We start from the raw sequence: 11455 nt of genomic DNA on the forward strand, positions 1-11455 counted from the left end.
ATAATCACCACCAATCACAGGCTTTTGCTCTCATCATTTAAACAGGTAGTGAACTGGTGGGCGGGGCTAGCATCGCTCCTGATAATGACGTGTTTGTTCACCTGGCTAAGGAGTACTCCCACAATCACGCCTCCATGTACCGAGGTAACTTCTGTATGGACAGCAGGCCGTTCCTGGAGGGCATCACCAACGGATTCCAGTGGTATCGTCTGGAAGGTCAGTGAGTTTGGCTAAGCTTAGCTTACAGAGAGACTGGAAACAGGAAACGTTCATCTGGTTCTGTCAAATAGTTCATTTACTACTGAAGTGTTTAGAGAAGGATAGCAAAATGATCACACAGGGATTTGTGATACTATAGAGAACATACAGAAGATTAGCTTCTGATTAGCATTGTAGAAAAACCACTACAATAACCACTACTACCTTTGCTCCATGATTTATTTATATTGAAGTGCAGTCCTGTGAAAAATTAAGTGCATCCTCACTGCGCCAATAGGAATTATTACTGTAAGTAGCAGCCAGGTGCTGATAATCAAATCGACTTTATTACCTGATCATCTGCGAATAAGCACCAAAGAGCTAAAGTTTTTGCAGGTTGCAGGTCTGGAAAATTCAGGTTTGTGTTAATTCAGTACCACATTCTCCCCAGAAGTGGACGTCTGATCAGATTTACCCCATATTTTTGTATTTACTCTTTAATTCCTCTCAGAAGTAAAGAAGTTAAGACCGTGTAAAACCCACCCACGCCATCTCAGATCCTACAGGCCTCAGTTAGCATGATAAAGGTTAAAGTTTGGAAAGTATCATCTGAACAAGACACAAGACTGTAACAAAGTGGAAATGTTTATCCATGATGCACAAACCGAACACCTCATACCAGCTGTCAGCGCAGTGGTGGAAGAATGATGGTTTGGGCACCTTGCAGTCACTGACTCGACCATCAACTTTTCCCCAAATTGGATCAACAGGATAATTATCCAAAGAACAGCAGCAAATCTCCAATCAGAATGACAAAAAAATAATGATAATAATGATAATAATCAAAGTGCTGCAATGGTCCAGTCAAAGTCCAGACCTCAGCTTGACTCAGGTGCTGTGGTGGGGCCTTCAAAGACCTATGCACACATGAAGGCTGCAAATGAATGAACCTAAGCAACGCTGTAAAGAAGTGTGGACCAAAATGTATCTATAGTAATGACAGAGTCTGATAAAGTCATACAGAGAACCATTACTTCAAACTTTTGCCACAAAACAGCTTTACAAGCTGCTGAATCACAGAGTGCACTTGTTTTTTCACAGTGCAAAAAGTCATGACTGTACAAAGCTTTTACAGGTTCTCCAACTTCACTCTTTGAGTTATCTTGAAAAGAAATAATAGCCAATTTCTTTAATTTTCTATTGCAGTTGTTTGATCAAACTGAAAACCTGAGCAAAGCAGCTTTTTTCCTGTTTTAATAAAGCAAGAAATTCATTGCTTGTGTTGCTTGGAAAGTTGGGTGAATTTCAACTTTAAATGCTATCTTGGAATATTTTTACAGTGTAAGCTGTAAAAATATTCCAAGATAGTGGGAATGTGAGGTTTATTGTGAAAGTGGAGGACAAGCATCCCAGCAAAACTACAGGACAGGAAATACTCTTACACTCATCACTTTAGCTTCCCTAAAATTTTCTAATACCTCAAAGGAGAAGAAAGTCCCTGGCATTAACATCTCTGAGTGACACATAAAAAATCACTTCTAAAATAAATCCTCTTAAATCTTGGATAAACTCATATATTGCCTCACATGAAACTTTTGGTAGACTGTTTTTGAGCTCTTAATCTGTGACAAACTTCATGCTTAATTTCAGCAGTAGAGAAACTTTTTTTTTCTTTAATTGTCATGAATTTGAAACTCGTTACCAGAACCTTTGGAAACTACTGCAGGTTAAACAAGACCAAACAAATACGCCGAGTCACCATATAATAAAAGAAAAATCCCCTAGCTAAGCAGCTTTAAGACTAGGAACAACCCAGAATGCATCTCTCACAACTAAAAAAGAACTTCCTGCGATTTTTCAAACATAATCTTCATTGAAAAATAATCTCCTCATATTTGGAGAGAGTTTCTAACGACAGAAACTCGATGAGGAGCTGCTGAGCGCTCAGCGCCCGTGCAGCCCGCTCTGGTGTCATCCTGCAGAAACCTGATCGCAGTAACCTTATCACGTATGTGGGAACTGTGCACGGCTCGAGGGGTTCATTTGATGGTCACAATGGAGATTTGACTCTTGTTGTGCACATTCATTAGAAACCGACAGGGATCCTGTTTTACAGTCATGAAAACCTGGTTATTCAATCAGGACTACTCCAATAGACAGCTTATCTGAGGTTACTCAAAATTAAGACATAAAGATCAAATGCCTTTTAGAATCACATTTAAAAAGATTTTGAATTTCCTTAATCTTCTGACAGTTCATGGACCAAACGTATTAACTGATGTTTAAAATGGTCAGTGAAATATTTGTAAGAGTAACATCTGACCATCTGTGCTGCTGCAGCTTAGTCTCAGCATCAGTGTGGACCTGAATGTGTTTGAATGTGTGCATCAGGTGGGATGCAGGATTACAACTATGTGTGGGGGCAGTGTTTGGAGATCACTCTGGAACTGTCCTGCTGCAAGTATCCTCCAGCCAGAGAGCTTCCTGCTTTGTGGAACGACAATAAAAAGGCTCTGCTGGCCTACGTCCAGCAAGTCCACCTGGGTCAGTATGTCTCTGTCTTTGAGTCCACCTGTCTCTATTGAAGCAGTATCAGTACTTGATAATAACCTGGTATGTGGTGTTCAGGTGTCAAAGGTCAAGTGTTTGATGGTTCAGGCGAGCCAGTGGAGAACGCAGTGGTGGAGGTCAGAGGTCGCAGGAATATATGTCCATTCAGAACCAATCAACATGGGGAATACTACCGTCTGCTGCTACCTGGGAACTACACATTCACAGTAAGACTTTACAGCCCAGTGCAGCTTATTCTTCAACCTAAATAAACATTCACTGCCACATGATGTTTGTTTTGTGAGTTATGGTCATGTTAGAGTAAAAACTAAAAACACAATAAAGCAGGGTGTACTTAAGGTTGGGCATACATAAATAAAGCTGGGTATCATCTGCATAGCAATGAAAATGTATACTGTGTTTCTAATGATATTGCCAAGGAAGCATGCATAATGTATGTCCTGCTCTCCCATATCTTTTATTGTAGGTAACATATCCAGGTCACGAGGTTTTGACAAAGACTCTCAGTGTCCCGTATGGTCCGGATCAATACTCTGCCCTTAAACACGACTTCCTGTTACGACGCATAGCCCGAACGACTAGACGGACTGTGGGTAGCACTACCCAAACTGATGCCACCCCTACCTGTAACTACACTTTACAACAGAAGGCGGGCGGAGCCATGAACAGGCCCACGTGGAGCAGCCTGGCTATAGGGCTCAGCATGGCGGCAGTGCTGCGATCCCTGATCGACTGAAGTGAAATTGCCAGCCAGGTTCAGTTCCTATCGACATCAAACCAAACACGTACATCAAAACTGTGACACAATGTCAACTGCAGCCTTCTGAGGAGACACATGGAGCAGGAGTTTGACAATTCCTGCAAGCTTTGTTGCCCCAAACAAATCTGAGACCATGAAACCATGAGATGAAATTTAGTGGAGAATACTGTGATGGTCAGAGCTAAAGTGGAGCACCCAGGTTCATAAGCATAGAAGTTACATACTTCTGATATGGATAACAGGAAACATTTGCAAAAGACATTTTCACATGTAGCAGTAGAATGAGGACCAGACTAGAAGTTAAAAACTTATATGAGCCTTTATGTTACATGCTAGCACAAATTTTAACCAAAGACCCAAACAACCCAAATGGCTGCTTTGTTAAGATCACTAATGGGTGGTGCCTCAAGGCCCCTTATTATACATAGCTTTTCCTTACAAAGTGTACAATGGCATGAATCATCACTTAGCTATTCACGTGCATTATACGCACATAACTTGTCTGCTATTGTACGCAAAGGGAAAATGTGTATTCCATGATTGGCTGGCAAGCAGTTTCTGCATGTTGCTGGCAGTCACATTGGTTCCAAAAAGAGGGCTGTATAAAAAAAACTCTCCTTGATATTGCTTTGATTTGTATTTGACATGGTCACCTGTATTTTTCATGGAGGACACCAAATGGTCTGCAAACATTCAGCAACTACCAAGTGTGTGTCACATTGTTAACAGTTTGCTCACAGAGTAGTTGGCAATTGTTTGCAGACAAATTGTCATCTTTCACGCAAGCTATGGAAGACCAATGCAATTGTAAGGAGGTTTTTGGTGCAGCAGCATAAACCTCTTTACACAGGCCTTATTCACTCAACCCTAAAAACACCACATATCAAAAATGTCACACAAAACTTGAATATGGGTGCTAAGCTATGTTTCAAAGTGCTGACTGTTATTTGTGTTTTCCTTTTCAGTGCTTTTGTAGATATCTTGAAGTACTGTTCAAGGCATATCAGATTGACTACAGCTTTCAGGTACATGGAAATTTAATATATGAAAAATCCCAAAATAACAATTTCATGGCTAACTGGCACTTTAACCACCATGCCATTAGTAACATCTCTGTTTGCACCACTGTTACAACCCTAAAAGCTAATAGCTAACTGTCTAGCCAGAAGTGAATGCGCCCCTCAGATAGCTGACTTAGCTTGGTCATTAAAAACACAATCATTTCACATTTAATATAAAAAATAACTAGACCTTTTGGAACAGTTTATGGTTCATCTTGGAAGATTCTAAAATGCAGCTAACAAGGCACAATAGTTTCTTCAGTTTTATACTTTCGGTTGCCTTACTTTGAGTAATGCAGCTGAGCTTTCAGTTCATATGTTGTTGTTCATATCAAAGCAAGCACTTGCACAGATTTACACAGTTTTCACACCTCAAGGATGTTTTAAACGAGTAATAAATATCTGTAAGTATCTTTTTTATTGCCTTAATAATAATTGAGAAAATAGTAAAAAAAAATCTTATGAAGGCTAATTGTTCAGTGAGATGGGATTAAAGAGAAATGGGTGTTTTTATTAAGATTTTGAAAAGAAGACAGAGTAGCAAAAAATATTTCCTGCACTTCAACAGGAATAAACAGCTTTTAAATGTAGATTTATTCAAATGGCAGCTTTCTGGGTTGTTTTTTTTTAACAATTAACATTTACACAGCCGAACAAAGCAGGAGGATTCAACCTCTCTGGTAAGATGTGATTTTTATTTTGTATGTGACTGTAATTTTATATACGAGGAGGTGCAGGGGCACTTTAAAATTAGCACTTGCAGGGACTAAATGCTGTTTTTAGAAAGGGGGCAGTGTTCAGGACATGGCAGTGTGGAAATGATGATTTTGTGTGCTGAAGTGTTTCCAGTGACGCTGCGCATTACTCAGATGGTCAGGCTGTTTTCATTTTTTTCTGCTTATTCCATTCATTGTTACCAAAGCAAAATTAAGATGTCACAAGATGATTTATAATATATGTAAAACAATTCAAATTCAATTCTATTAGTTTTATGCTTATTCCACTGGCCTCTTTATTTCTTTTATTTATCGTGTATTATTTAATTTATTTATTTGTTTTAATATTAGATTAAGAGATTAGATGAAGAGTTAGGTGGACGAAGTACAAAGTATAACCTGAAGTGCAAACAATTCAAAAGCACCACCTGGTGGAGCCAATGCGCAGCAAATCTGTCAACTTCAAATTCTCTTACTGTGTCAGTTATGATGAGGTTTATTTTACATAAAGACATAAAGACTTATAACAGTTGTCCTCTTTGAAAACCAACAGGAGGTTAGTGATGCTGATTTGGCTGCTCAGTGACACAGTTGGCGATTATATTTGCAGCACTGCTTCCATAAAGCTGTCCTTCTCCGACTCATAACACACAGTAAGCAAAAATGAAGAAATCCTCTAGCAAATGAAAGAAAAAACGATACTCCTTATAAATGCAGAATTTGCCTTAAAATAATCCACATTTTAGATTTTCTTCTGGATCAGAGTAAACCCGAGATACTTGTGCTCACAGCCATGACAGCACTGCAAACAGGAAGTGTTAAAAGCTAATTTGGCACATTTTTGATGGCCCAAATTTAAAAAAATACAGCATAACATGGCTCAGACTTTAGCCCAAACATTACACTTCCTGTTTGTATCCCTAAAGCAACCAAATTATGTTGCTTTCTAATATAAATATTAGAAGGTTGGGACCCAGAGTTCTATCTAAAACCCCAGGATTTAAACCTGAACCATCAGCCTCAGCACATACAGTATCTGTACACCGTTTAAATTTATATATTTATATACAGTCTGTGACACAACAAAGACTGTAAATCGATTTAAACTCCACACAGAGCAGCTCCGAGTCCTTGTACCCACCCTCAGGACACAAACTCAGTATCCTTCTGCAAGTTTTTTTTCCCCCAGATTTAAACATTATTCCTGCCAAATGTCTTCTTTTTTCTCACTTTTGTACTGTTTTATATTAAACATGCTTTATAACAGTCCTCTGTGCCATGTTGGGAGTGTTGTGACTGCAGGCTTCGGTCACTTTTTTTTTTTCTTCTGTTTCAATAAAATTAAAAAGTAAATTCTGTCTCAAAGCCGACCTGAAGCAAACTTGTTCAAACTTGTTCTTGATGGAAATGGTTTTTACGTCATCTGCTAGTTTTATTCTTATCATCTTCGTTCTCTTGTGTGGCTTTTTTTTTTAATCTGTATGGAAGCCAGGAAGTGGATAATAAATAAACTTAAATAAATATTTTAATGATTTTATGAAAACTGTAAGACTGAAATATAAAACATTTGAGATTATTAAAGTTTTTTTAACACAGAAGTAGGGGTGGGCGATATAAGCGATATACGATAGAAACGATATAAATTTGGCCAACGATAGAGATTTTGACTCTATCGCGATAGCGCATGTTGATGATGTCATCAAGCTGCGCCTGTTTTGGTCGAAAGCATTGCAGCGGCTAAAACCATTATCATCTGCAAATTATGCCGGGCGACAGTCATAGCAAAGAGATGAAGCACTTTTGAAATATGAGGAAAGCCAAAACCTGCTCTTCCTCCACTTCCGTAACATTGATTCATTGTGTGGATGCTTTAAGCATCCACACTATTGAGTTCCTGTTTCTCTTTATTCTTTATTATTATTGTGTGGATGCTTTAAGCATCCACACTATTGAGTTCCTGTTTCTCTTTATTCTTTATACTTTATTATTCCAGTTGCTTCCGTACACTTTTTGGTACTTAACTACTTCCACAATTTTCAGCCGATTTTCACCGTTCAAATTTTAAACTATTCTGCTATTTCTGCTAATGATCGCTATGATTTTTGCTATTTTTTGCTATTATACTTTTTAAAATATTCCACTTTTTTCCTTTAATTTGTCCCATTGAAATGAATGGAAAACTTCCAAAATTCTGCTAAATTTTGCTTGTTTTTGAAACTTAACTACTTCCTCATACTTTCGCCTAGAAAAACCATTCAAACTTTAAAATGTTCACAAATTATTGGGCTATTCATGTATGATTCAGCTTTTTCAAATCTTTTACCGTTTTACTTTTATGCCTCTTAAAGTTTTCAGTTGCAAAATTGTGATTTTTCACAAAATACATGCGTTGTTATGGTTGCTATGCTCTTGGCTTCCAGTGTGTCACTGAAGGTTTTGCAATTTTCACTTCATGTCCGAACAACTTCTTGCTACTTGCTCAATTTTCACTCAACTTCCACAAATTATACATCAAAACGTAGGTATTTTTGCTGGCTTTCAGAAAATGTCACTATCATTGTTGTGGGATTTATAGAATTTTGGCAAATCTCCTCAGACCAACACAAGGTCTCAAAACTCTCCATATAAAGTCAATGGAGAGCTTGTTCAAAATCATCGCTGGATTTCTGTAATGAGAGGCATATTCGAATCGTCATATCTCCTTAACGAAGCGACTTTAAAACATGAGGCTTGTCCCCGAATATCTTCAGACACCCCTGACGCTCACAATTCAAGAATTTCTTTCTCACCTATTACCGTTCTGAAATGAGTTGGACTTGTTTGAGGGTAGGAAATTCGTCCGTCGCTCAGATTTCTTCAGATTTCAAACTGTGGAAATGAACCACTTTTTTCTCTCGTCATAACTTTTTGTTGGATTTCCACAGAGACCTGAAAATTTCTATGACTGTTCACCAAAGCCTGCTGTCTCTTACGGTGAAAGAATGATATCGATACTCCAAATAGATTTAGAGTTAGAAAGCGTTGTTTGAGGGCAAGTCAAGGCAGTTTTTGCTTCGCTCTGCTCAGTTATGGTGCATTAGAAGTCAAATATCTTTAATAATTCATATTTTAATGATAAATTGTTAACACTGGAAGATTCCCCCATCTCTTCTGAACAAAACGGTGTAAGAATGACCGCTCTAGCCCCTACGGTTTGGAAATTATGGTCATTTGTTTGAGGGGAGTCCTCACTATGAGAAATAGGCTGCAATAATCCTGTGCCTCTCTGTCCTGCGTGTGTAAAAAGATGCACCTGTTTTGGCGGGAAAACGTAAACAGCCACTCTGATTGGTGGATTTAAATTCGGCAGCTCTCTCCCTCTGTGTGTGTGTGTGTGTGTGTGTGTGTGTGTGTGTGTGTGTGTGTGTGTGTGTGTGTGTGTGTGTTTAGTGGGAGAGAGAGGACCCTGCCCTTATTTGGCAGCATGTCATTGTAGGATTTAAATTGAATATAGTTAGACTGGTTGACTGGATTTAGAGCCTGTGTTTGTGTGTTCCTCTGTGCATTTCTGTTTCAATATGCCTCCATATTTGTCATTTTGTAAGTTATTACTATTCTGCTAAATCATAGTATTTCTGGTACTTTTCGGTACTTGTGCTAAATACAGTATTTCTGCTAAATCATACTATTTCTGCTTTTCATAAGATTTGTGACTAATATAGTATTTCTGCTAAATTATAGTATTTATTCTTTTTATAGGATTTGTGCCTAACATAGTATTTCTGCTAAATTATAGTATTTCTGCTTTTTATACTATTTGTGCCTAATATAGTATTTCTGCTTTTTATAGGATTTGTGCTTAATATAGTATTTCTGCTTTTTATAGTATTTGTGCTAAAACATAGTATTTCTACTAAATGTAGTATTTATGCTTAATCATAGTATTTCCATATATTTCTGCCAGGTCCCCAGGCAGCCAATCCTCTGTGAGGACTGAGACATTAGAATTTTCAAATCAGGGCCTGCACGGCTTCCCAGCCAATCATATATGTGTCCTGAGGCATTCAAATTTGCATATTGGGGCCTTCATGGCTTCTAAGCCAGCCAATCATATCAGGGCTGAGGAATTCAAATCCACAAATCAGGGCCTGCACGGCTTCCCAGCCAGCCAATCATATATGTGGCCTCAGGCATTCAAATTTGCATATTGGGGAATTCGTGGCTTCTAAGTCAACAAGTCATCCATGTCATATATCTCTAAAAATTCATATGTTAATGATAAATTGTAAACACTGGAAGATTCCCCCATCTCTTCTGAACAAAACGGTGTAAGAATGACCGCTCTAGCCCCTACGGTTAGGAAATTATGGTCATTTGTTTGAGGGGAGTCGTCACTATGAGAAATAGACTGCAATAATCCTGTGCCTCTCTGTGCTGCGTGTGTAAAAAGATGCACCTTTTTTGGCGGGAAAACGTAAACAGCCACTCTGATTGGTGGATTTAAATTCGGCAGCTCTCTCCCTCTGTGTGTGTGTGTGTGTGTGTGTGTGTGTGTGTGTGTGTGTGTGTGTGTGTGTGTGTGTGTGTGTGTGTTTAGTGGGAGAGAGAGGACCCTGCCCTTATTTGGCAGCATGTCATTGTAGGATTTAAATTGAATATAGTTAGACTGGTTGACTGAATTGGATCTTGTGTGTGTGTCTCTCTGTGCATGTGTGTTTCCTCATGTGTACATATTTGTAATTGTGTGGCTGTCATAAATTTTTTTTCAGATTTTTGTCATTTAACAAGTATATTTGAGGGACCCTCAGCATGTTCAGCATTTTTTCAGCTGTCCATTTTGCTTTTCCAATTTTTCTGTTTAACTTATTACTATTGTGCTAAATCATACTATTTCTGCTATTTTATAAGATTTGTGCTTAATATACTATTTCTGCTTTTATAGGATTTGTGCTTAATATAGTATTTCTGCTTTTTATAAGATTTGTGCTTAATATAGTATTTCTGCTAAATGTAGTATTTATGCTTAATCATATTATTTCTGCTTTTCATAGGATTTGTGCTTAATATAGTATTTCTGCTAAATTTAGTATTTCTGATTAATTATAGTTTTTCTACTAAATCATAGTACAGTATTTCTGCTTTTTATGGGATTTGTGCTAAAACAAAGTATTTCTACTAAATGTAGTATTTATGCTTAATCATACCATTTCTGCTTTTTATAGGATTTGTGCTTAATATAGTATTTCTGCTAAATTATAGTATTTCTGCCAAATTATAATATTTGTGCTAAAACATAGTCTTAATTTAAAATTACAATATTCATAGTTCATCACAGTGTCTCTGGTAAATCACAATATTTCTGCTCTGTTGTACTATTTTTCTAAATCATAGTGTTTCTGTAATGTTTAAGTATTTTTGGCTAAATATATTCTTTCTGTTATCTTATACTACTTCTCCTAAATTCTTGTATTTTTGAGAAGTTATCATGTTTCTGGTAAGTTACAATATTTCTGCTAAATTCTGCTATGCTATTGTATCTCTGCCAAGTATTATGTTTCCTCTAAGATATTGCAGTTCTGCTAAGTTATTCCATTTTAGCAAACTTCTTTTGCTTCTGCAAAGTTTTTACAATTTCTGCAACTTTTCAGCTTTTTCAGCTACTTTTTGCATACAGCTTCAGCTTTAAAGCATCCACACTGCATTTTCGCAGGAAATGCAAATTTTTCTAGTTATTATTATTCTTAGGACTTCCGTACACTTTTCGCCGTAGAACTACTTCCACAATTTTCAGCCGATTTTCACCGTTCAAATTTTAAACTATTCAGCTATTTTTGCTCTTTCCGGCTATGACTTTTGCTATTTTTAACTATTATACTTTTTAAAATATTCCACTTTTTTCCTTTAATTTGTCCCATTGAAATGAATGGGAAACTTCAGCAATTCTGCTAAAATTTGCTTGTTTTTGAAACTTAACTACTTCCTCATACTTTCACCTAGAACAACCATTCAAATTTTAAAATGTTCACAAATTATTGGGCTATTCAGGTATGATTCAGCTTTTTCAAATCTTTTACTGTTTTACTTTTATGCCTCTTAAAGTTTTGAGTTGCAAAATTGTGATTTTTCACAAAATACATGCGTTGTTATGGTTGCTATGCTCTTGGCTTCCA

The 11455-nt window shown here is 37.3% G+C and overlaps 1 protein-coding gene across 3 annotated transcripts in view; it reads left to right on the plus strand.

The window, feature by feature from the left end:
- Positions 1 to 7159, plus strand: part of cpm (carboxypeptidase M) — a 33115-nt gene extending 25956 nt beyond the window's left edge. For 2 of the 3 annotated variants that reach the window (XM_080886411.1, XM_080886413.1), the window contains 4 exons: positions 46 to 216; positions 2590 to 2742; positions 2827 to 2975; positions 3236 to 7159. In XM_080886411.1, coding sequence (XP_080742537.1) covers positions 46 to 216; positions 2590 to 2742; positions 2827 to 2975; positions 3236 to 3505 — 743 coding nt within the window. In that variant the 3' untranslated portion in view covers positions 3506 to 7159. The remainder of the gene's footprint in view (positions 1 to 45; positions 217 to 2589; positions 2743 to 2826; positions 2976 to 3235) is intronic. The other variant, XM_080886412.1, reaches the window with a different exon arrangement.
- Positions 7160 to 11455: the final 4296 nt, after the last annotated feature.

This window comes from Rhamphochromis sp. 'chilingali', assembly GCF_963969265.1.
Source record: "Rhamphochromis sp. 'chilingali' genome assembly, chromosome: 7".
In the NCBI taxonomy this organism is placed as follows: domain Eukaryota; kingdom Metazoa; phylum Chordata; class Actinopteri; order Cichliformes; family Cichlidae; genus Rhamphochromis; species Rhamphochromis sp. 'chilingali'.